At 63.2% G+C, this 24,861-nt stretch overlaps 1 protein-coding gene across 29 annotated transcripts in view; it reads right to left on the reverse strand.

Moving 5' to 3' along the window:
- The window catches only part of KIF1A (kinesin family member 1A), a 64,764-nt gene that overhangs the window by 32,639 nt on the left and 7,264 nt on the right, over nt 1–24,861 (reverse strand). For 9 of the 29 annotated variants that reach the window (XR_014018025.1, XM_081261363.1, XM_081261382.1 and 6 more), the window contains exons 1-20: nt 21,966–22,100; nt 21,381–21,446; nt 20,666–20,683; nt 17,948–18,023; nt 16,614–16,692; nt 15,852–15,994; nt 15,376–15,402; nt 14,002–14,207; nt 12,860–12,939; nt 12,454–12,529; nt 10,630–10,709; nt 10,176–10,282; nt 9,317–9,400; nt 7,214–7,394; nt 7,070–7,142; nt 6,871–6,964; nt 6,012–6,160; nt 5,523–5,701; nt 3,908–4,045; nt 2,964–3,227 (exon numbers count right to left, since the gene is read on the reverse strand). Coding sequence is in view for 28 of the 29 variants with exons in the window: in XM_081261363.1 (XP_081117489.1) it covers nt 2,964–3,227; nt 3,908–4,045; nt 5,523–5,701; nt 6,012–6,160; nt 6,871–6,964; nt 7,070–7,142; nt 7,214–7,394; nt 9,317–9,400; nt 10,176–10,282; nt 10,630–10,709; nt 12,454–12,529; nt 12,860–12,939; nt 14,002–14,207; nt 15,376–15,402; nt 15,852–15,994; nt 16,614–16,692; nt 17,948–18,023; nt 20,666–20,683; nt 21,381–21,446; nt 21,966–22,085 (2,240 nt within the window). In the remaining variant the exon portion in view is untranslated. Of the gene's footprint in view, nt 1–2,963; nt 3,228–3,907; nt 4,046–5,522; nt 5,702–6,011; nt 6,161–6,870; nt 6,965–7,069; nt 7,143–7,213; nt 7,395–9,316; nt 9,401–10,175; nt 10,283–10,629; nt 10,710–12,453; nt 12,530–12,859; nt 12,940–14,001; nt 14,208–15,375; nt 15,403–15,851; nt 15,995–16,613; nt 16,693–17,947; nt 18,024–19,758; nt 19,783–20,665; nt 20,684–21,380; nt 21,447–21,965; nt 22,101–23,118; nt 23,231–24,237; nt 24,417–24,861 lie in introns of those variants that run through there. The other 20 variants (XM_081261366.1, XM_081261365.1, XM_081261386.1 and 17 more) reach the window with 13 other exon arrangements.

A 24,861-nucleotide genomic window follows, 5' to 3' on the forward strand; every position in this document is an offset into this window, starting at 1 on the left:
CCTACTCGGTCAGCACAGCCAGATCCTGGCCTTTCAGAACCCGCTCCGTCTATGGAGAAAGCCCAACATGGCAGCACCCACCACCGTCCTCCTGCGAGATGCAGCCACACCATGCCCCCGAGGGAGGGGCTGTGGGGTAGAGCCTGTAGGGACCTCTTGGTTGGAGGCCCAGAGGTGAATCATCAAAGGGCCACTGGGATCTGTGGCCAAAGCCTCCCTCTTCTCTAGCCCTTGACCCGTCTGGACATTCTCAGGGAACCTAGCAGGGGACCAGGGATACCCTGGCAGGAGTCTGAGGACCCAGTGGCAGCTCCGGTGTCAGTGTCGGAGAAGGCAAAGGGGCATCTGTGGCTCTTCCCTCCGACCCACAGACCCCGGCCAGTCCACCTGGAGATGGTGATGGACCCACTCAGACCCCTAGTGGCATTAACCACCCCCAGTGGCAGCACCAGCCTTAAGGGGCCACAAATTGAGTCTTGAAGACCCCTGTCCCTGCTCCCATGGGGACCCCATTCAGCCCATGCACCCAGAGTTTGAGCAATGGGACCAGGTGGTGCTGGACTCCAGGGACCCACGTCTGGGGCCTTGTGCTTCTGTCCAGTCGGGACTGTTCTCCAGGCCTGGTCTCATCGGCTCTCCTGGTGCCAGGTACTCTGGGGACCAGACAACTGCCCCAGTCCTGACCCTGACAGCACAGCTCTGCTACACCCCCCTGCACAGCCTGCTGCCCTCAGGGCCTGGCACAGAGCCCTTGGAGTGGGTGCTGAGGGGGCTCGGGGTGCACAGAGCTGACACCTGCCTCTCGCTGGCTCAGCATTATCACCTAGTGCTGGATACTGCCCTGGAGCCTGGGCTCGTCCCCCTCCCCCAGCACTGCCCAGGAACTAGGCTGCAGTGCCCTAGTTCCCCTGTCTGCAGTGCCGTCTTACCCACTGTGTCCCCCTCTCCTGGAGGCACCTAGTCCTCCGGGGGAAGCAGAGGCCTCAGGCCCACTTCCTCAGCCTGGACTGTGGACAACAACACAATGGCTTCCCCAGGTCACTGGGCAGCACAACCTCCACAGGCAGAGCCCCCAGGGACCTGACCCCGGACATGGGGAGAGGCCCCTGGCTCTGGCAAGAGGCAAGAGCACCTTGAAGCAGACTGAAACGGAGAGGAGAGGCGGGGAGGGAGGAGGGAGCCGAGTGGCGAGCGGAGGGAGGAGGCAGCGCTAACCACAGATTGGTGAGGTGCAAGACGCATGCTGGGACCCAGGGACGCCTTTCCATAGGGGACCAGAGTGGGCCACCCAATTTTGCTTAAGCTTTGGAGAGAGAGCCAGCAGCTACCAGAAGGATAAAAGGAAAATCAACGGTGGGGTCCTTCCCAAGGCTGGGCCTGCTTAGCTGCTGAGCGGGAAAAGCCAATTCTTGCCAAACCAAAAGATCGGGATGATTCCAAATGAAGCCTGTCACGACCTCCCGTGACACAGGGGGCCAGGCCTCTCAAGGACAACTTGTGTTCCGTTTGGCAGTTTTGTAAAATTTCAAATCCACAAGAGGGGAAAAACGTTGGAAGGACCCAGCTCTTTTCTGCTGAGACTGCAGGGCCCACACCCCATTTCTCCCCTATTTTTGTCCCTGCACGCCCTGACCCCTGGCTGCCTGACACCCGGAGCCACTCCCCAACCCCAGCAGGAGCTGAGGTCTGGCCCTAGAGCCTGGGGTTGACGAGGGGAACCTGCCTGGAGTCGGCTGGGCCCAGCAGAGTGAGGTCCAGGCTCGGACCTCTGGGGGGACATCACCTATTTGTGTCTGGCCCATCTCCTGATGCCAGCCTGGTGACAGCCAAGGAAAACCAATCAGAGCAAGTCCATGGCATGCGCCATGGGGACCGGCTGCCTTCACAGGGGAGGGGGCTTTCCTGCCATCTCCTCCTCCTGATCTGCAGGGGCTGCCCCCAGCCTGCGGGTCAAGTTATCTTCTGGAAATGCCTGGCCCCAGGAAACCATCTAACTTCAAGAAAAGCTGCTGAAGCTGACGGACACCTTTTCGTGTGGGAGCACTTGGTTCCCGTCAGGAGCCGAGTGTCTAACAGCGGCACTAGGCTGCTGGACCTGCCTTCTCCTGTCTCCATCCCTCCATGAGAACAGAAGGAACAGTGGGTGCCCGGTCCACCTGCAGGCTGGACGTCTGCCCCAGGTCTGGGCTTCCCCACAGCCTCTGTTCCACCTCCTGACCTTGGCCACTCCTACACCTGGGGGCTGTTAATGACCAGCTCCTGCTGCAAAGGGCAGGTGCCCAGAGGGCCCTGGGCCATGGGTCCATCTCTCCCCGAGACCGCCTGGGACAACACCCTCACCTCTGCCAGGCCTCTCATGGGGGGCAGTAGAGGGGCTCTTGCCTGCCCTAGGCTGGCCCCCAAGTCCTGCTCCTTTCCCCAGAACAGAGTGGCGCTGGATGCACACAGGGAACTGCCTTCTCTTTGGAGAGACTGAAGCCGCCACAGTGGGATGAGCTGGCTCCACTTGGGGTGCCCCTTCCTTACCTCTCACCCCTCCACTGGGGGTGCTCCTTCCTCACCTCTCACCCCAGTCCTTGCACAGAGATAGGGTAGAACCTGGGCACCAGGGCCAGAGCCACAGCCAGGTCCCAGGTTTCCTGCGGCCTCCATAGAAGCAGTTCCACCTACAGGATCCAGTGCCATGGGCTGGTGGCCATGCTGTGCTCCAGGGCTGCTTCTTCCCTAGCTGGACCCCGACCCTATACCACTAGGCCAGAGCATTCATCTCCAGGAGGGGAGTGCCCACGGGGCGGCCACGGGAGCCCCAGCTCCCTCAGGCCCTGCCTCGGAAGGCCAGCCCCTCAGCCTGCCTTGGCTGGGGGGGTCCGGGGTCACACCCTGACGCCTGATCGTGCCCACAGCAGTGCTCCTGTGCAAAAGAGCTGGTTCCTCCCCAGCATGCTCTGCTCGGCCTCACCAACCTTCCTACTAAACTGAACAGGGGGGGCCGGTCGTAAAACGGGTCCCGGCCGTCGCACAGCGTGTGCTCCGGAAAGACGTCGTCCTCCAGGTCCTCCTCCTCCTCCTCCTCCTCCTCCTCCTCCTCCCCCACGCTCTGCTCCTCGGCAGGCTCGGTGGCGTCGGAGTCGGGGCTCGAGAAGGTGGGGGAGGGGGTGAGACCAGCCATGCGCTCGCTCATGCATGTGTTGAGAAGAGGGTAGCTGTTGCAGCCAGAGATGACTGGACTGAGGTTAGTACGACAAGACAGAGAGAGGTTAAGACCAGCTACCCGCGGGAGGCGGCGGCCGGGGCACGCTTCTGTGTGAACCCCACCCAGCACACACACCACCGAGAATGCGCTTTAAAGACAGGAGGACCAGGATCCCACCCCAGCCCCAGGCTTGGAGCCAACCACGCGTGTGGTTAGCTGGAAGGCTCCAGAAGGTTCTGGAAGGCACCAACGGAGTGATGGAGAACAGGGGTCCTAGCCAGGCATCCCCAAGGCCATGGTGAAGACCTCAGAATGCCACTGTCGTGTGGGGTCAGAGGCTGGGCACAGACCCCAGACCAGAGACCAGGAAGGAGGTGGTGGCCTCTATGGCCTCTAGGGCTTGGGGCACAGCCCTGCCTCTGTGTTCCCACCCCAAAGGACACCTGGCCAAGGCCCCAGCTGCTGGGGCGTCTCACACAGACTGGGCAGGGTGGCAATGACGAGACCCATCTCACGCCCTGAGGTCATGCCCACAGGTGTGTGGTGAGGAGTGGTGGGCGGGGACGGGGGCCTGAGTGGGGCAGAACAAGGCGGAGCAGAGCTCCTTCCTTGTGTCAGGGCAGGACAAGTGGGGTCCAGGCCTGGGAGCAGGCCGCTCTTCCCACTGCCCTCTCGCTATCACCTGCTGTGCCAGGGCAAGGAGGAGGTGCCCACCTGCCCACCAGCCGGAACCAGGGGAAGCGGTCATAGAAGGGGTCTCCACCGGTCACCACGTTGTCGCAGTCCTCCACCACGCTGGAGGGCACCTCCGCGGCTCTGTCGTACATCTCACGCATCAGGTCCAGGCGCTGCCTGTGGGGCACAGCACACTGTGTGGGCCCGGGCCAGCCACCGTGGGCCTCTCACAGAAACCCCCCAGACCCTCGGAACTGGCCCATCGGGAGACGCACTTGCAGTTGAGACAGGCAGACTCACCCTCCTGAGCCCACAAGCCTGCAGCTGGCCTGAGGGGTGCAGGGACCCCCATAGGCAGCGGCTGGAGGAGAGTCCCCAGCAAAGCTCAGAAACAGAGCCCAAAGGTCCAGAAGGCGGGAGGAGAGGCAGGGACGGGGCAGGGAAGACTAAGAAAATGTCTTGGAAATCGTGCTCAGGTGAGCTGCAGTGCTGGGCAGAGCCTAGGGCTCAGTGCTCAGGGCCACACCCACTCCCAGGGGATACCCTGCCTGGGGCAGGCACCCTGAGCATGGAGCCCAGAGGTCTGCAGGGTGCTCGTGTGTGGACCCCTGTGTGTGTGTGTGTGTGTGTGTGTGTGGTGTGTGTGTCTGCCAGGGTGCATGAGAGTGTGCCAGATTGTGTATCTACCATTGTGTGTGTGCAGTGTGTACCAGTGCATGTGCTGATGTGTGCGTGTATCTACCAGAGTCTACCACTGTGTGTACGTGTCTTATGTGTGTGGACCAGTGTGTGTATCAGTGTGTGTCTGTCTGTGTCCACTGTTGTGTGTGTGTATACGTGTGTGTGAGCTATACAAGAGAGGAGAGTGTGGATCCCATGGTTGGTCTTCCATGTTCTGATGTGTGGACTCTTTGGGGACTTTCTGGTGGGGAGAGCCCTCTGCCACCTCCCACCCTGAGCCTCGCGGTTCCTGGAGCCCACCTGTCACATACAAATGAATGACTCGGCGTGCCCCTGACCTCCTCCCTCCCTGGTTTCCCACATGCAAGCCAACATTCCCTTTGTCCCACGTCACCAGGCCAGGAGGCGGTCAGAAGCTCTGGCCTTCCTGCTTTGGCCAGCCCTGGTGCCTCCCCCCTTGCCCTGGGTTCCCTCCTAGCAGCTGCAGGGACATTCTGCTCTGCCTTCGATGGCATCTGCCCCCGCGTTTTCACGCGGTCACCTTTCATAGACTAAGAACAAGCACAAAGCACGGTGAGCCCGCAGGCCAGGGAAGCCGAGCCACAGGGCCAGCGGCTCCTCAGTGTGCAGCTGCTGTGGGAGGGTGCAAGGGAGGCGCCAGGGGCCAGTCCCCTCCTGCTGCCCCCAAGCTCCTGGCTCTGGGGACACTGACCCCACCCTGCAGGCCTGGCTGTGCCCGTCCAGTGCCCTGCTGCCCACAGGACCTCCAGGGGCATGACCCTTCCCTCCCTTCCAGAAGGACCGTCTTGCAGTCTGTGGGCCTCAGTCTCCCTCCTCGTACTTCTGAGGTCTGACCATAGCCCTGGATTACAGGAGACCCCCTGTGTGCCCTGTGCAAAGGTTGAGCCTGCCCCGGTTCTGTCCTGGAGGAGGGCCCACCCCACTGTCCACTCCAGCTGCCCACCAGCCACACCTGAGCTTCTCCAGCGTCCAGTAGTGGGTGGCCCCGTTCTTCTGGTCCTGCACTTCCACGGCCACTATCGTGCGGGGGAAGGGCCGAGTCTCCCGGTCTCTGGCAGCCTCTGGGGGCAGCAGGTCTGGTGGCAGTGGGGAGTAGAGGGTATCCGTGAGGAGGACAAACTGGAACTGGACCTGTGGAAGATGGCCTATCGTCAGTCCCTGGTGAGTGGAACCAGGTCCCCAGTCGGGCTTCCTGCCGACCTCAGAGCCTTTGACTGGCGCCCATGGGCACTGGGCCTTCCAGCCACACTGCAGAGGCCCTGCTCCCCATGTCCCCTCCTGGCCAACACCTTCCCTGAGCAGAAAGGGCAAGCTGTCCATCTCAGCCAGTCCCAGAACCTCCTTCTGCTGCCCACTCTGGGGCCAAGGTTAGGGAGGGTCCCGCTGTCCACCTTGGGCTGAGAGGGAAAGGACGGGTGTGGCCAGCAGAGTGAGCACCCACCTTTTTCTTGAGCTCGACGCTGATGGCGTTGGCCTCCTTGAGGAAGATGGCGTTGCCCCACAGCAGGTCCCGCAGGGACGTGAACTGGTACCACTTCCACTTCCGGAAGGCCCACAGGGCCAGCTCACACTCACGCTCTGTCCACTGCACTGTGGAGGAGGCCACAGGCTCGTCAGAGACAGGCAGCTGTGTTGTCCACTGTGCCCAGCCTTTGGGAGGTCTAGCAGCAGCGTCATGCTGAGGGAGCACAGGCTGGCTCTGGGCCCAGTGTGCACAGAGAGGTCACCCCCTCCAGAGGTGCAAGGGCAGGCTGGCCTGGTGGGGGACTGGGAGGACCCAGGTTTTGCAGCTCTGGTCAGCCCCTCCCACTCAGGGCCTGGGCCCGGGACCCCGATTTTAAAGAGAATGAAGAAGCTGGTGGAAAGCTCTGCAAGTGAGCCATGTGGAGGGCCCAGGTGCCCAAGATAAAGGGCAGTGGTCCCGAGCACCAGGCTGAGGTGGGGTGGGGGAATCTGCCAGTGGTAGCCAACAGGCCACGCAGGCCAGCAGTGAGGGACGGGGCCCCAGGAGAGGAGGCAGGAGAGCAGGCCAGGTGCACCCAGAGCAGGGCTCCAGGCCCCCCAGAGAAAGGGCGTCCTTGGAGAGGGACACCGTGGCCCTGGGTCTCCACAGGTCACAGGGTGAGGCACATGCCAAGCGCTTGCCACCTCAGCCCTGGCCACCCGTCCACACCCTCATGTGTGTGCACGGCCGGGCTGGCCTGCTGCTGCTCGGCCTCCAGAGCCCCATCTCCACCTGCTCCCTGGCCAAGGAGGCCTCTCCCTGGGGCAACAGGCCGCCTCCCCACTCAGGCCCTCACCTTCGTCCTCCGGCTCCTCCTCCTCCTCGTTCACCTCTGGGTAGTACCTGGAGTCCATCTGCTTCTGCAGGGCCTCCAGCTTGCTCTCGTAGTCCTGCAGAGAGAGGCCAAGCTTGGGCTCACCAGGGAGACAGGTGGCCCTTGCACAGAGGAGGCGGGCAGACAGAGAGGGCAGGGAGAGGGCCTCCAGTGGGCTCACCAGCCTCTGCTGCTCCAGCAGGTAGGTGGCCTCCTCCCGCTCCCGGCGGTACTGGTCTTCCAGCTCCTGGAGCCTGCAAGGGGGCAGCAGGTAAGCGCAGGAGGCCCACAGGCGCGGCGGGCAGCGGCCTGCCCCAGGCCTCACCTCTGCTCCATCTCCTGCTTCATGTCAATGCCCTGCTTCTCCAGCAGCTCACGCTGGGCAAAGGCCCAGTCCACAGGCTCCGCCGGTGTCTCCGCGCAGGGCGTGCGCTCCCGTTCCTGGCGGGCCTGCTCCGGGTGGTTGAACCGGAACACGTGGCTCTTACCCATGATGATGCGGTTTCCTGGGGGACAGAGGCAAGGCTGGCCTCAGTGGCCATGAGAGAGAGGGAGATGAAGGAAGGGGGTGCAGGTACTTCCTCATGACCAGGAGACCCGCTCCCAGCCCCTCTCCTCCTCAGCCTCTTCCTTCTCTCCCAGATCCAACCCCTGGGTCGCTCCCTGCTCAGCAGCTGTGGTCTGCTGCGACCTCCAGTGTCCCTATAGAGTGTGGAAATCACCACTCTGGTCCCCGCTCCCCTGCGAGCTCGGCCAGGGCGTTCCCTGATGTGCAAGTTGTGGAGACTGCAGGGGCCGTGGGTCCACGGGGCCTTCTCCCCATCACCCCCTCTGGACAGGAAGGGCCAGGCCCAGGGTGGGAAGTCCACAGATGCTGGTCCTGAGGGCAGCCAGAGTGTCAGAGGCGGAGCGCCGGAGGCTGACCTGGGTCCAGGCCTGCCACCCAACCCCAGTGCTGGACCCCTCTCAGGACCCACGCATCTACAGGGCCCCTGGGGCAGTGCCTGCTGATTTTGGACAGTCCTGCCTATATGGCCCCTTTGAAGCCCTCACTTCCCCTGTTCTGCCCTCACCTGAGCCCCAGTGTTTGCAGGAAGGTCCCCTCAGTCCTGCTCAGCCCCTAGCCCGGCCACCCTCACCCAGTCACGGCCTCTCTGTGCTCAGCTCACACACTGGGTGGGAACCCCAAGCCAAGGTCGCCCCTGGGCGGGCCCAGAACCTGCCCCAGGCTCATGGGCAACAGAACACACCCTGAAATGACCGAGAACAGTAGCAGCTGTCTGTCTAGACTGCCCACCCCAGGTGATGAGCCTCCATGGCCTCAGGGTGTTCTGGTGTCCCTCCAAAGTGCCCTCAGGGTCCCAAAGGCAGGATTTTGGAGTTCTGAAGACTCCTAGACAAGGAGGCCCTCAGGGTGAAGGCAGGCTGGGTCACCTCCCACCTCCCTACCCCTGGGGTGGACAGAGGGACCTCCTCATTCCCAGCCAGAGCTCATTCCTGGCCAAGGTTGATGGATGGTCAGTTTAACATGTCAGCTTGGCCAGGTTACAGCATCCAGTGATCCCACCAAGCACTGTCTAGGTGTGGCTGTCTAGGAGGTGGTCCTGGACATGTGGTCAACATCAGCAACCAGCTGACCATATGTGAAAGAGTTCCTCTACGGTGCGGGGGCCTCCATCAATCAGTGGAAGGCCCTAGGAATGAACAGAGGAAGGAAGTTCTACCTACTGATGGTGAGTCTTCTCCTGCCCAGGAGATTCGGGCCTGCTGCCTGCCTGGGGCTTGGACCCTCCCTGGCCTACAGCCTGCCACTCACCTAGGCCATGTCTTTGAACTAAATCTTCTTAAATGTGTACGGGGGTATCCCTCAGCCAAGCTCTGGCCATGGCTGCCTATGCACCCTGCTCTGCTTTCTCCAGACTGACCCCAGGCAAAAGCCAGAGGGCACTTCCTGTCCAACTCCCCTAAAGAAGGGAATTTCTGTCACGTGCACCTGGGTTTACACCAGGGTTACCAGGATGCTCACATCTGGACAACAGGCCAACCCCACACCAACTGACCACGCTGCCCTCCAGCCCTCTCTCCCAGCCCAGCCCACCAAGTGTCCATCCTGAGCTCGGGGAGGAGCCTCTTCTGGAACGGGTCCCACCTCGGCTTCCCAAGCAGCCCCAGCCCACTGTGGGGTCCCCGTGTGCAGACCGGGCTCTCTGCTCAGGCCTTGGGTCCTGGTGCTCAGGCCCAGTGCCCAGTGGGGCGTGGGAAGGCTCACAAGCTAGTCAGGAGCCCACAGCCTGCAGAGCTGCCACCCATGGGGCATGGGTTGTGCCCACAGGGGGCTTCACACGGAGAAGGGGTGACTTGGGCATGGGGATAGGGGCTTCCCCTGATGCCCTGTCCACTCCATGGTCCCTCTTGCCCTGGGCCATACCTGACCGCAGGATGCTGGGCTCAGTGACTTTCTTGCCATTGACGTACGTGTCTGCCCCCTCACAGGGCTCCAGGGTCACCACGGCTACAAGACAGAGACCAAGTCAACTTAGAGGGACTGTCACTTCAGCAGCTCAGCCTTCCTGACCCTACGCAGGAGGTGGGTGCTCTGCTCATTCAGTAGAGGAGGAAAGTGACCTCTAAGAGGGGGCTGTGTGTGTCCAAGACGGGGCTGGCGAGGCCATGCAGGGCTCCAGGTGGGTAATAGGTGATACCATGGCTGACTCTCCCCTGGGCACCCCAGGGTCCTCTGCCTTCACCCCACCCGAACGGGAGAGGACAGAGTCAGGGAGAGCTGACTGTCGTCAGCATTGCTCAAGGACACTCAGCACCATCCTCCTGAGCTGGCCGAGTGGACAGTGAGCTCCACTCACAGATCTGCAGGTCAGAGGCTGGTCAGACTCCCACTGGGAGCTGCCCTGACGGCCACAATGCAGCAGGCCCATCCCAGAGATGGAAGGCGGCCGCTAGACAGGCAAGGAAATGGGCAGATGGCCGCTCCACGGCCAGCAGGAAGCAGGGTCCCCAAACAGCCCTCCAGCCTGGACCTGGGCTCTCCTCACTGTCTCCTCACTGTCCTGCTGCCAGGACGCCCCACGCTCCCAGACACATTGCCAACCTCCCACGCCCCACCCTCGTCTCCCAAGACACTGGGCTCCCTGGAGCACCCCTGGCCATAGGAGGCACCAGGCCCTCCCTCAGTACCCCAGGGAGTTGTCCCCAAGCTGTCCTCTGCCCTGACGCATGGCTTCGGCTCCTCTAAGAGACCCCTCGGGGCCGGAGGGGTGGGGAGCACACACCTTCACTGCCTCCCCTGGAGTCGCTCCGGAAGACACAGTGCTCCTCCTTGATGAAGTGCCCGCTCAGGACAATGTCCTGCCGCCTCTCGGCATCCTCCCTGCCCACTCTGGGGGGGCAAGAGGACCATTAGCAGCATAGACAGGTCCAGCACACCCATGAGGGCACCCACTGGCCCACCTGTGTCCACAGGCAGCCTGGGGGAGGCCCAGCTGGGATCTTTAGGGAAAGGCCCCAGCAGGGCATTGTGAGGGTGCTGGGCAGTGAGGGGTGACAGGACCCCAGTGCAGCCCAGCCCTGGGATCCACAGCCCAGAGCAGACACAGGGTCACTTCAGAAGCAAGCCTGGGCAGCAGTATTGCTAGAGCAGGCGACCAACTGGATGGCCCTGGGTGGGTACACAGGCTTGTAGGAACAGGGAGTCCCCCACGCTCCCCCCACCCTGCCAGTGCCCACCTGGTGGTGCCGTCCTTGATGTAGTACAGGAGGCACTCGGACATCAGCGGGTCCTCGTTCAGGTTCACAAGGTGAGGAGTCTGCGGGCAGGAGATGGGATGGCCACCTCTCCCAGGGCCACTGGCCACCCCACTGGCCACCCCACCCAAGCCTCCCCAGGCCCAGACCACGGCAGCCCCAGCCTGGCAGACGAGACAGGAGAGCAGGAGAGGCAGGAAGGTCTCAAAGGCAGAGCTCCTGCAGGATGCCGGGACCCTTCCCCATCTGCCCCTCAGCGGGTCAGAAAGCCAGGACTGGCCCTCGGGACCAGGAAGCACAGAGGTTGTGAAGGACGTCCCCCGGAGCCACGCTCCCCTACCCCAGGCCCACCAAACCCAGCCCAGGCCCAAGGTGACGCACCCCCCTACCAGGCCTGTCCCCACGGCCTTCTGCCCCATGCCCACCCCATCAGCCCCTGCAGGCCCCACCCATGTGGCCCTGGACTGGCCTCACTGCCTCCCCCACTCACCCAGGGTCTCCCTAGGCCCCCGCCCTCCATGAGCTCAGGAAGGGCATGACCCAGCTGTGTCCTAGGCGAAGTCCAGCAACAGGGCAGAGGCCCGGGCTGGCCCTGCTCCCTGTGTCCCACAAGGGACCCCAAGCTGTCAATCCCAGGGCAGGCAGGAGAGACCTGGCCACCAGTCATGGGACCAACATCAGGCTGTCCCCTTCCCTGAGTGGATGCAGGTCCTAGGGAGGGCCAAGGGACACCAGATTCCCAGGGACGCCTAGCTTCTCGTGCGGGGTCCCTGGCGGTCCCACTCCTGAGCAGTGCACACACCCAGGGACATCAACAAAGCCGAGGACTTCAGGTGCCTAGTCTCCCAAGGGAGTGCCCAACCTCCAGGCTCCCAACAGCCTCAGGACAATTTGCTCCAGACAAGAGCAGAGCCTGCTCAGGAGGTGTGTAGAGTCCAGCCCCATCGGGGCGCCGCTGGGCCCTGTCTGCAGTTCCTCCCAGGCACTCCTGCCCCTGGACCTTAGCACATGCTGCTGCCCTGGCCAGGTCCCGACCCTGCCCAGCCCCCATGGCTGGTGCCTCCACCAGGCACCTGGCACATGCGGGCAGCGTCAAGCCTTGCTGGGCCTAGCAGAGACACATGTGCAGCACAGCTGGGTCCCGCCTGCTGCCTGGGTACAGACCAGACTCTGGCTGGGGGTGTGTGAGATGCACAAACTCAACACCATCTGGGAAATGCGCCCGCACGTTGGCCATAGAGCCTGTGGTAGGTGGCCTGGTGGCCTGGCCAGGGCCCGCAGGATGCCCTGCACTGGCCTCTTCCCAAGGTCTGCTCACACTCCATGAGCTCACAGTGCATGATCATCCCCAAAGGGTCCAGTCCAAGAAGGCCAGTGCCCAGGGAGGCCACCCTGAAAGTGCCCAGTACCTTGTTGCTCAGATGGGCAGGCTGCAAGTCCCACCTCCCCCAGGGCAGCCCTTCCTCAGCTTGGAGGTGGACTGTCCTCCTGGACCCCTGACCACCCTGCTGCCCACAGGCTGCCTGTCCAGTCTGGGGCCCAGGGGGACGAGGGCTAGGGGCTCCTGTGAGAGGCACGGGCTCCAGGCTAAGGCTGGGCCCACGTGTCTCAGGTGGCAGCCCGGGCCTGGTTTCCCTTGCCTGACCCCAGGGGACCTAGTCCATACCTATCTCATGTCCCAAAGCCACGAGGACTCCCCACGGGAAGGGGAGTCTGGCTGTGATTCAACCGCCACCCTGATGCCTGGCCAGACCCCCGCCTGCTCCCTCCTCCCAGGAGCCCCCCAGACCTGGGCCCAGCTCCTACCTTTTTGGGAGAGAACACACCCAAGGTGCCACCGTCCTCCCTCATGGCTACACCCATCTCGGCCAGCAGTGCTTCCCTGGGGGACAGAGCTGGGGTCAGCAGGAGCTGCAGGGGACTTCCAGCACTGGCCTCAGCCTGCCTGACCAACTGACCCAGAGCCACCCAGTTGCTCCCGGCCATATCCTGTCTGGTCAGTGAATTAGGCGTCCACTGGTGAGACCTTTTGTACCATGCTCCCTCAGGGGTCCTGTCTGCCAGGCCTCTATGGCCAGTGGCCAGCACCACCAGAGCTGGGGTCACTGGTCAAAGGTAGGTACCAGGTTTGTCTTGGGCTGGGGTGCGGCCACCCCCAGGCCCAGGTGCCCAGTGCTGGTGGCTGGGGCTTGTGTGTGTCCCCATCTCTCACCTCTCCATCCGAATCGCCTCCGTCCGCCGCAGCTTCTCCTCCCAGGTCTCGTTGAGCTCCGCGATGATCTTCTCTGTCTCCTGTGGAGCAGAGGGAGCAGGGTGAGGTCCTGCAGGCAGCGGCCAAGAGGGCAGGGAGGGCCCAGGACCAGATCTGAAGGTCCAGGTGGGGACCAAGGGACACGAGGCTTTCCTCTGGGTACAGCCGGGAGAATGGGGAGGTGACGTGAAACAGGAGGAAGCCAGCTTGATGTCCCAGAGGGCTCTGTGGCAGCTCTGAGCAGGGTCCCGTCCAGAACACAAAGCCACACCAGCACCTGGGGTGTCCTTCCCACACACAGCTCAGGGCCCTCCAAGCCCCAAGAAGGCCAGGCACACCCCGGGGGCCCCACGCTCCTGGTACACACTCGGCCTCTCACATCAGCCTCGCCTGGGCCACATGCCTGGTCCCCTCAGCCCCAGTCTGGCCCACCCCCTGCACAGCTCGGCACCACAGGCCCGGTGACCGAGGAGCCCGAGCATGAAATGCTGAAGGCACAGTGCCTGTGGCTGGGGTGCACGCGAGGCACCCGGAGGCACAGGGCATCCCAGAAGGGGCTCAAAGCCTGCCCGCCACACGGTCTTCCCTCCTGTGAGTGTGGCTCACGGGACGCAGGCGGGACTGCCACCACCTGCCGAGACCACCACGCAGGGCTGTGGCAGGGCCAGGGGCCGGCACTGCGCGACCCAGCTCCCCACCAGGTGCCGGCTCATGCCATCAGATGCAGCGAGTTCTGCCCAGTGCCCCACGCCCAGGGCTTCCCTCCCCGCTGGCAGCCAGGCCACAGGCCACCTGACATCACCCCTGGGTCCTTCACGGCACTTTCGGTCCAGAGCTCATCTGCACACTGGCCAAACCTTGTGCAGCCCAAGGATGCCCGGACACACCACCGGCGGGCAGGGAACAGGCCACAGTTGACCTGGGTGGGCGCCCGGAATCTGCTGCTGCAGAGCTCGCCTGGCAGGAGGCACTGTGTCCGGGGGGAGGGCAGGGCTGGGCCCACACCCAGGGTGCAGACCTGTCGCCTCTCCACACTCACCTGGGCCCTGCAGCCTGTGTCCGCCGCCCACCCCCTGGTGCCCTCATTCCAGCCTGTCCCTCACCTTCAGCCTTTCAATGGCCTCCTCGCTGCCCGGGGCAAACAAGATGCGCTCATGGAGGCTGGACACCGAGGCGGCACGGCTGGACAGAGCCGAGAGCGAGGATGAGGGGCTCATGCCCACCAGAGCGTTGGTCACTGTGGAGAGATTGTCAGGGGCCTGACTCAGCTCAGCCCTGCCACGGTTATTGTTCTCAAGGTCCGACACATCTAGGGCAGGAGGGGAAGGTGAGGGGACAGACAGACGGGAGGGAGAGAAAAGAGAGACGCAGTTGGGACAGAGCCAGAGGGCAGACACCACGGCACGGCCAGGCAGTCCCCCAGGACAAGCACACACAGGCCTCCCGGAGCCCTCTCCTGCACGGCTGCGGTGACACAGGCAGGCCCGTGTGTGGCCACGGAGCTCTCCCGGGCAGCAGCGCCCACGCCCCCCTGTACTCTGCTGAGCTCCCCACCACCTCCCTGATCCTGGGCCCTCTGTGCTCCACGCACCTGTATCCAGGGCCTGCGAGGGCACCTCGCAGCCTGTGCAGCCGGGGCCAGAGCTCCTGAGCCCACTAGGCCCGTCTGCCCTGCACCCAGGACCCTGTGCTCATCCTCACCCTCTGTAGGTGGGCCACCCACCCTCACCCCAACCCCTCCTGGGCTACCACGCACCCCAGCTACAGGGCCAGGGGGCACCAACTGTCCAGTCCTGCTGAACACACCTGGAAGAGGGGGTGAGCAGGAAGCCCTCCTGGGGGAGCCCCCTGCTCCTCCACCACCCCAGGGCTCAACTGCCCCAAAGCCCAGGAGTTGGGCTGTGACACCCTAGAGGGGGGTGCCCAGGCCCCCCCAGCAGAAGCACACACAGCAGAGCAGCGGCCAGCACAGGGCAGCACTGTGGGAGAGCACCAGAGACTGGGCCTTCTGCCCCGGGGTCAGGGAGCCAGGTCAGGACCAGAGGAGACAGGCTGGTCAGGACTGGGTGGCACCTGCCAGCGCCTGCTAGCCACTCAGAGCCAGCACTTCCCTCCCAGGGCCTGGGGTCGGGCAGCTGGAGCAACAGCAGGGGGAGGTGGGCCTGAACCAGGACAGCTTGGGACGAGCCCTCGGGCCCGCCTGGCCCTGGCGCATAGACATTCTGACCTTCCTGGCTTCTGGAGCTCAGGGGCTAGAGGGTCTGCCTTGGCCACTTGGGCCTGAGAAGGCCTTGGCGGCAGCCCACTCCCAACTGCCTCGGTTTCCAGTGGGGTGAGGAGACCAGGAATGCGCCCGGGGAGGCGGAGCAGGGAGGGGCTCCTCCGCCTGCGGGGACCTGCCCTCCCAGCCCGTGCTGCCCTGTGCCCCCGTGGCCGGGCTGGAAGCGGACAAGCAGAGCAGCGCTGGGAATACACACATTTGGGTCCTCCGGGCACAGTGTTGGCTACAGGGGAGGGCAGGCGTGGGGGAGGAAAGACAAAGAAACACAAGAGCAGGTTGGTCTCCAGAGGGCCAGCTCGCCTGCTCGAGGGTGGGCAGGCAGCAGCACGCAGGCAGCGGAGGTCTTCAGAGTGGGCACACAGGTGGGCAGCACCGGGGCCTGACGGGCTTTCAGGAAACCATCTCTGGCCTGCTTGGGCCAGCTCCAAACCCAAACCATGCACCTCCATCCAGGCCAGGAACCTTGGCCCTTGCCCAGAGCCTCCACCAAGGGCCTCCCACCCAGAGGCAGTCTGGGAACGCTGAGCAGGCCGGGGATTCAGCAGGTCCCCACCCCGGCCCCAGCCCGGCCCCAGCCCTGCCCCAGCCAGCAGGCAGAGACCCAGGAGAGAGGCCATGATGCTGAGGAGCCCGGGTCGGAGGTCCCCAGCATAGGCTGCTGCAGACACTCACTGTCGGTGATGTCACCCAGGCCCTGGGCGTAAAGCAGGTCCCGCAGCCGCGTCACCTCATCCTTCAGTTCCCGGATCAGCTTGTTATTGGGGTCTTCATTGATGACGGCGTTGCAGCGAATCTGCTTGGCCCTGTCCGCGTACCTGGGCAGGAGAGGGGTGGGCTGGGACAGGCCCCTCACCAGACAGGGAGCAGAGCTATACTCCTCACCGGGCCACCAGGGGTCACTCTGCGGCCAGTGGCCACAGGAGACCCTGGGGGGGGGTCACCCAGCCCTCCTCATCCACTTGAGGAAACTGAGGCCAAGGAGGAGGGACAGATGGTGTGTTGTCCCCATGAGGCCCCAGGGGCTCAGGTGCGGGAGGTGGCTGCCTGCCCACGTGTCTAGCTCACGTACTCAGCACCCAGGTGCAGGAAGTGCAGGGGCTCCCACAGGGTGCAGGTCTGCCTCCCACTGAGCACACTCAGGAGGCCAGAAACTGCAAAGCCAAACTTGGCAGCCTCCTGAGGCCCAGTTTCCCCACCCAGGAGGCCACCTCTGCCTCCTCTGCTAACTGGCAGCCCTTCCAGGCAGGTGCCACCGGGGCCCTGCCTGGCCTGAAGCCCCACGTGGCACCCTGAAGGGTGGTGAGAGCAGAACAGGGCTCATGAAGGCCTAGGAGCCTCAGATCAGTCACCTCCAGCCTCAGGGGGTCCAGGAGGACCTCCAGCATGAAGGCCCCACCCAGGGTGGGGATAGCAGGGCCCCCCAGCTGGGCGCACCTCAGCGTGCTGAGTGTCTCATCATAGTTGATGTCCGCAGGGCTCAGGGCGGCCACCATGGCGGTCCTCGAGTTGCCACCTGCAGAAACAGCCCGGGGTGACCACAGAGGGCTCTCAGCCCAGTGGGGTCTGCTCACCTCCCCCCACGAGTCAGGCTACCCTATGGGCAGACAGTGGCAGGGACTGTCCTTCCCAAGGGTCCCCCATTTCTCCTGCCAGGGCCACTCTGTGACCAGCAGCCTCCTCTTCACCACAGCGGAGGCGTGGGGCCTCTAGTCTTTAGGCTGAGGTGGAGGCATAGGGTTGGGTGCTTCTACACCCTGCAGGTACCCTGGCTCCCCGTGCAATGAATGTCCTGTCAGGGGCAGCCACCTCAGCAGTCCTAACAAAATCACCCGCTGATCCCACCCCAGCCTTCAGGAGGGCTGCCCGTCAGTGTGCCAGGTCAGGATGGACGGGCTTGCCGGCTTGACCCCAGAGACTTGTGTCCCCGGGCCATGTCCTGGAAGTGGTTCCCTAGGGAATTCTCACAGGGACTTGGAGGTGACAACAAGAAGGGCCTGGGCAAAGTGCCATGTCAGGCCCCAAAAAGGGTGACACAGGGGATCCCCCTCTGCTCCACACTAGGGCTAACGCTGGCATGGCCCGGTGTCCCAGGTTCCTAGGACACCTCTGCCCCCCACAGTGGGGCCCACCTGCCCTCTTCTCCACAGGGCAGAGCTGCCTGACAGGGGTGCTGGCTCCAGCCCAGCTGGTCGTGGGGTGCAGAGCCAGGCCACCAGGGTCTGCATGTCCCGCACACAACTGGGGAGGCCAGGAGTCCCCGCTGCTCACCAGGTGGGACTGAGACTCAGTTTACCTCCTGAGCACCGCTTCTGCAGCTGCACAAGCTGGGGGACCCTAGAGTCATTTCTGGGAGGGACAGGGTCAATGTCAGGCACACCCAACCTTCATCTCCCTGTGACTCTCACTGCTCAGGACGCAGATGGGGGCAAGAGCAAATCTTCAGCAGCCCCCAAATCCCAGCCAGCAAGCAGGGTTCTCCAGAACCTCTGTGTCCCAGGTCCCTGTTACAGGCGGGGACCAAGAGCCACCCGGCAGGAGCTGGGGGCCAGTGCTCTGTAGCTTCCTGGCTCCCTGGACTTGCCCTGGGTGCGCACTACAGGGAGCCGCCTCACCTAGGCCTGCACGGTGCACTGTGGGCAGCCACCCCTCTGGCCACCTCAGCCTTGGCCCAGACAGGGCAGGAGGCCTGGTGGCTGGACCTCTGGGACGAGGGCATGGCCCCTGGGAGGACCTAGGGCCCTGGGGACAGGCCGACTGTCAGTCCTCACCCAGGTTCTCGCGGAGCAGCCAGGTCAGCACGGAGTCCCGGTAGGGGATAAAGTCTGTCTTCTTCTTCTTCTTGTTCTGTGGGGAGATTCATGGTCAGCCTGGGCCCAGGAGGGCAGCAGAGGAGGAGGGAGCACAGAGCCTGCCTTGTGGGCCCCAGAGCCGCAGGCGGGGTGAGGGCAGGATAGGGTCAGCTGGCTGCCTGTCCCCAGGCCTCTCCAGCCCTGGGTGCCCCCTCCTGCACCTCCACCCTGGGCTAGAATAAGGAGGAGTTGGCAATCCCTCAGGGCCTTCCTGGTCCGTCCCTGCTGCGTCTGGGCCACTTGGCTGGGCCCGAGCCCAGAAGTATGGGCATCACTGGCCACGGCGTCCCGTGTTAGGACTGATCTGAGCCCATCCCCCTCCCTGAAGCCCACCAGCAACTCTGACCAAGGGAAAAGCCCCACGTGGCCAAGACTATCTGAGCCTCGTGCCCTCCGCTGCACCTTTGCCTCCCTGTCCCCGCCACAGGACACCCTCTTCCCACCCAAGTCCCTCCTGTCCTCCAGAAGCCAGCTTACAGCCTCCCGTGCTAGACTGCCCCCCCTCCCCTCAGCAGGAGCACCCCAAGTCTCTCCACTACTCCAAGGCAAAGACCATCACCCGGGTTCATGCCTGCCCCGGGCACTGGCTGCTGGGAATCGTAGCTCGTGGGCACTGCAAGCTGGCTTGACTTCACTAACTGTGGTGTTCAGCGACTCTCCACATCTGCCTGCTTTCCATGCACTGGCTGGGAAGAGTTAGATGAGCACTGCTGTGGCCAGCAGACAGGCCCGGTCCACTGGTGCCCACACCATGGAGGTGCACTTGGGCGCCATCCAAGGGCTGTGCCATTTCTCTGGGCACATACCCCCGCCATTCTCTAGGATGACCCAGGAGGAACCCCACCAGCTCAAAGGACATAAACCTTAAAAGCTCTTGAGACACTGGCAGCAGGTTTGAGGCCGTGAGCAGGTTCCTCACAGTTCCATGCACAGGTCCTCAAACAGATCCTCACAGATGCTCAGATCCTCCCATAGATCCTCACACAGATCCTCACACAGATCCTCACACAGATCCTCCCACAGATCTTCAAATAGATCCTCACACAGACCTTCATAGATCTTTTCACAGATCCTCACACAGATCCTCACAGGTCCTCACAGATCCTCTCACAGATCCTCACAAAGATCCTCACACAAATCTTCACACAGATTCTCACATATCCTCACACAGATCCTCTAACAGGTCCTCACAGATCCTCACACAGGTCCTCACAGGTCCTCACAGATCCTCTCACAGATCCTCTCACAGATCCTCACATAGATCCTGACATAGATCCTCAGGTCCTCACACAGATCCTCACATGGATCCTCACACAGATCCTCTCACAGATCCTCACATAGATCCTCACACATATCCTCACACAGACCTCACAGATCCTCAAACAGATCTTCACAGATCCTCACACAGGTCCTCACAGATCCTCACACAAGTCCTCACACAGGTCCTCACAGATCCTCACACAAGTCCTCACACAGATCCTCTAACAGGTCCTCACAGATCCTCACACAGATCCTCACACAGATCCTCACACAGATCCTCACACAGATCCTCACACAGATCCTCACACAGTTCCTCACACAGTTCCTCACATAGATCCTCACACAGATCTCCACATAGATCCTCACATAGATCCTCACACAGATCTCCACATAGATCCTCACATAGATCCTCACAGATCATCTCACAGATCTTCACAGATCCTCACACACATCCTCACAGAGATCCTCACATAGATCCTCACAGGTCCTCACACATCCTCTCACAGATCCTCACAGATCCACACACAGATCCTCACACAGATCCTCTCAGGTCCTCACAGATCCTCACAGGTCCTCACAGATCCTCACACAGATCCTCTCAGGTCCTCACAGGTCCTCACAGATCCTCACCCAGATCCTCACCCAGATCCTCTCAGGTCCTAACATATCCTCTCACAGATCCTCAAACAGATCCTCACACAGATCCTCACCCAGATCCTCAGAGTTTCTTACAGTTCCACACACAGGTCCTCATGGCTCCTCACAGATCCTCACCCACTCTTTGCACAGTTCCTTGGTCTATCACGCAGAGTTTCACAGCTGCCCACAGCGCTCACACGCCTCACCCCATTGCACACACACCCTTGCGCACTTCCTTCAGAGTTCCTCGTGGACTTCCTTCCTTAATTCCTCTCACCTTTCCACACGTGCCTCTCCCGTGTCCTCCCACCAGCAACCTCTGCCCACCTGTGCATCTCACTCTGTCCCCTCCGACTACAGGGCACAGGTGCTTACGACCTGCCTGGCAGGTCCTCCCAGGGCTCAGGTCTCTGTTCAAGGCCACTTCCCCTAGGAAGCCTCCCTATCCAAGCCAACTGAAGACTGCCTCTCCTGTCGGCCACTCGTGGCCCTTCCTCCCTAGGGATCCGTCCTGGTTGGTAGTTGCCTTTTCTTTGTTCGCTGCTGTTTACCACCGATCTCCCCACTGCACTGTGGAGCCAGAAGGCAGGCTGCGCCCCTCTGTGCTCAGAGGGGCTGGTGTGTTTCCTCGCCGAGGGAAGAGGTGGGGGGTGGGCTGCCCGGCTGAGGTGTGCACAGGGGCTGGGCCAATGCTCTGCCTCCAGCCTCCTGCCCTTGGGGTTGAAGGAAGCCGCTTACCTTGTTGGGCCCAGAGTCCTGAAAAGAGAGAGGACAGAAAGAGTCTGAGGACCTGAGCTGAGGCTGCGGCCCCAGAGTAAGTGGAGAGGGGAGGACTGGTAGGCACAGCGGGCAGGAGAGCAGCAAGAGGCCTGAGCACATGCCCGGTGGCCATCACCCACCCCCCACCAAGACTGGCCACCCTGAGCTGGAGTGACAACAGGTAAACTACGGGTGTCACCCAGGCAGCTGTCACCCGGTGATCTTCCCCACGCCCAGCCATTTCAGTTGGCCAGGTTCTCTAGACAGTGGTCCTTCTCTGTCCACAGCCTGGGTGTCTTGGTGAGGGTGGGTGCTGCTGGCTCTGCAGAGCCCATAGAGCCTGGCCCCTCGCCTCCCAGGCTGTGGCTCCTCCTTGGAGGGTGGCCTGGACGGGGCCAACAGCAGTGGGAGCTGACCCCTGCCCTCCCACGAGCATGCCATCCACAGGCTCAGCACGGCCATGGTGGACTTCCCTCGGAAGGACCACGAGGAAAGCCGCACATCCCCGTCTTGCAGGCCCAGGGAGGAACAAGGGTCACTACTCCAAGTCCAGCCTGGCCTGTCTCTGGGCTGTCCCTTGGGCCACTCTCCAGACGTGGGAGTGAGAGCAACAGCCCAGGTCCTCTCGGCATCAGAGGGAGGGGCCTCCACAGTGCCTCCCACCAGTCCAGCCCTGAAGCCGGGGCCAGCTCACCATTTCAGCCAGGGCAGAGATGACCTTCCCCAGGGTGGTCAGGGACTTGTTGATGTTGGCTCCCTCCTGTGGGTGGAAGGTGGTCCGGGTGGGCTCCAGGGCCTGGCCTGGAAGGTGCGGCAGAGGCACCGCTCTGCCTGCCGACCCCAGGGGCCACTAGGGTTTGGCCAGCCTTTCTCCTCAGTGCCACAGCACCCTGCACCAGGGCCCCTGTCCTCACCAGGTTCCACTTCCAGGACTGTTCCCAACTATCAAGTCATGGCGGGGACCAAAGGGGACCTCTGGAAACCCAAACGTTCCTTCTCGACACTGAAACTGCGCATGGCCCGTGCCCCTCAGGGTCGGTGTGAGGACAGTGGGGACCATGGAGAAGTACAGCTTCCAGCCGGAGCCTCTGTCCTCACTCATTCAAGCAGGGCAGCAGGAATGGCCTCTGGCCACTGGAGGCAAAGGCTCTGGCTGGGCCCCCCACTCCCTGCCCAGGCTGTGGCCCTGCGCCTCCAGCCCAGCCAGACCCTCCTGCCCAGCTCTCCCTGGACACTGGACCCCACTGGCTGAGCCCGTGGCACAGCAGCCTGGCCCTACCTTGAGGCGCGTGCCCTTGGCCCCTGTGGAGTCTGCCCGCTCACTGCCGGCCAGGTCCACCAGGCTGATTTTGCTGACCTGCAATGGCAGATGCGTCAGCTTCTCCCACAGAGCATCCATAGTGGTGGCCAGCCCACCCCAGGGAGGCCCAGCTGCTCTTAACCACACCAAAGGCAGGCCCACTGCTGTCTAACAGGCCTGGACACAGAGGGACCCTCAGGGCCCTGACCAGTGGAGGAGGAGCCAGCGGCCGTCTGCCTGGGCTCTGACCATGCCCTCCTTCTGGTCCCAGCCCCCCTCGGCCTCCCTGAGCTTCCTCTTACTACCTCAAGGGGTCAATTGGAGGTGGCCCTGAGGTGACCCCCCAGCACCTCCAGGGACTGAGACACACTTCATACAGGCCCTCAGCAGACCCCGAGCCGCCGGGGAAACCCCTCTGAGGAGACTGGAGGAGGCCTGGGCGGGGCTCAGGGGTGGGGCACAGTCAGAGGCAGGCAGGGAGAGGCCCAGGCCTGCCCACTCCCCTTCCAGGGGCCCCTGGGATACAGGGCCAGGAGAGGGTGCCCACCGGTCCACCGAGGACTTGAGGTGTGTGGGAAGGGCACATGGGACAGGGGCAGTGGGAGGCTGTGCCCTCAGGCAGGGCGTCCCTAGCTGAAGATGCTGGTGCCCGCCGGAGGCCCTGCTCCTGGTCAGGGCCCGGCTCCCAGTGAAGGCAGAGGACGCAGCCTGCCCGTCTGCACCAGAACCCACGGGCATGTCTGACTCCTAACTGGCCCTGCCACCCCACCTCTGCTGCCACTTCTGGGGGTACCAGGCATGCCGCCTCACCTCTGTCCTTGGTGCTGCCTGGGACATCCCCACAGTCCCCACCAAAACTGCCCAGCAGCAGGAGGTGGAAGGAGGAGGACCCGGTCCCTGAACCCCGATCCCCTCCACACCCAGGCCGCCCCACATTCTGAGATGAGGTGGCCTCCCGGACTGACCAGCACCCCACTGGGACCAACACCAGGTGGCAGACGGGCAGCACCAGGGTCCTGGCAGAGGGCAGTGCCCACATCTCACAGGCCAGTGTGTGGTTTGGGTCCTTGTGCTGCCCTGCCTGACCACGGCCACTGCTCTCGGTGGCGCCGCCTGCCTGGGCCCCACTCGCCTTCTCAGTGGTTATGTCGGTCTCTGCGTCATGGCGCTTCTGGGTGAAGATGATGTTGAAGACGGCGTGAGAGCGGCTGCTGGTCTCGTTCATGTTGGTGGCCGCCACCGTCCTGGGAGCAGGAAGCCACACAAGATCACCCTTGTCCCATGTCAGGCCACCCCATGGGAGCAGGCTCCAGGGCTGCTCGGGCCAGGCAGGGGTGACCGTGCCTCCTGCCAGCCTCCTGCTCAGCCTTCCCACTGCCCACCAGGGGGTCCTTGTCCCTCATTGGTGCCTGGCACCTCAGGGATGCCATGACCGAGGGGTGCTCCCTGCTCCCAGGGGCTCAGGAACCCCAGCAGGGCAGAGGTCCTTGAGGGCCCTGGTGTGAGAAAGCCCCTGGGAAGAGAAAGAGTATGTCCACCACATCCCACCCTCCTGCCCACGCCATCCTCTCCAGAGAGCCCAGTAGCCCACCCTGTCTATGCCCAGGAGATGCTGGGGCCAGCAGTGCGACCTTCCAGAGGAGAGAGCCCAAGCCTGCCAGAGAGGGGCGGGGTTTGGTTCCCATACTGCCCCAACCTGCCAGGGGCCTCAGAGAATGTCCCCAGACTCAGTCACCAGGTGCCAAGAGGCTGCCTGGGGAATGGCGGAGGGAGGGCTCAGGGTGGGTTAGCCCCACCCAGGAGCCGGCTGACTAGGCAATGGCCTCGCGGGGAGTCTCTGTGGCAGAGAGGGACAGCGGTCACAGATCACCCAGAGTGTCCAGGAGGAAGCCAGGGCAGGGCAGCTCTCACAGTCTCAGAACCCCTGGGCTATCAGAGCGCTGCCCTCAGGGACCAAGACTGGCCCTACCGGAGGGGCCAGCACCCCACAGAGAACACAAGCCCTCAGCTGGAGGAGAGAGAAGCCACCCTCACGTAGGTGACAGTGTCCCCTGAACAAGGGGGTCTGGGTCTCTCCCAGGCTGGCACATGCCCTTGATGGCCCCAGACTCATGAGGAAATTAGGGCCACCAGGCAGACCCCAACAGGGACCCTCGGGTGCCCCAAGAGCTGGGCAGAGGGGAAGGTGGCCCTCCTCGGGGACTAACAGTGTCAGGCATGGCAAGGGTGGGGGGCAAGGAGCATCCCCCACCTGGCCTTGTTCCCCGAGTCCATGAGGTCCTGGATGTCATTGTAGGAGGTGACAGCCAGCTTGGAGAGGTCCTCCACATAGGGCCCCAGCAGCGGATGCTCCCTCACGCGCAGGTTGCCCTTGTTCTTGGGGTTCAGGAGGTCACGGACACGCTCACAGTAAATCTCCATGTAGCTGACCTACAAGACAGCCACACCGTCAGGGGCCAGCTCCCCACAGCACACAACCCCAGGTCACACCAGGGCCAGGCAGCCCCCAGGCGCCCGTCCCAGCACGGGGCCGAGTAGCGACTCACTCAACAGCTGGGCTCCACATGTCTCCAAGACCGCACAGGGGAGCCGGCAGGGCGGCCCGGGAACAAGGGGGACAAGACCGCACAGGGGAGCTGTCAGGGTGGCCCGGGGACAAGACCGCACAGGGGAGCTAGCAGGGTGGCCCCGGGGACAAGGGGGACAAGACCGCACAGGGGACAAGACCACACAGGGGAGCTGTCAGGATGGCCCGGGGACAAGACTGCACAGGGGAGCCAGCAGGGCGGCCCCGGGGACAAGGGGGACAAGACCGCACAGGGGAGCTGTCAGGGTGCCCCGGGGACAAGGGGGACAAGACCGCACAGGGGAGCTG

This window comes from Spermophilus citellus (assembly GCF_964194105.1).
Source record: "Spermophilus citellus genome assembly, chromosome: 11".
Taxonomy (NCBI): domain Eukaryota; kingdom Metazoa; phylum Chordata; class Mammalia; order Rodentia; family Sciuridae; genus Spermophilus; species Spermophilus citellus.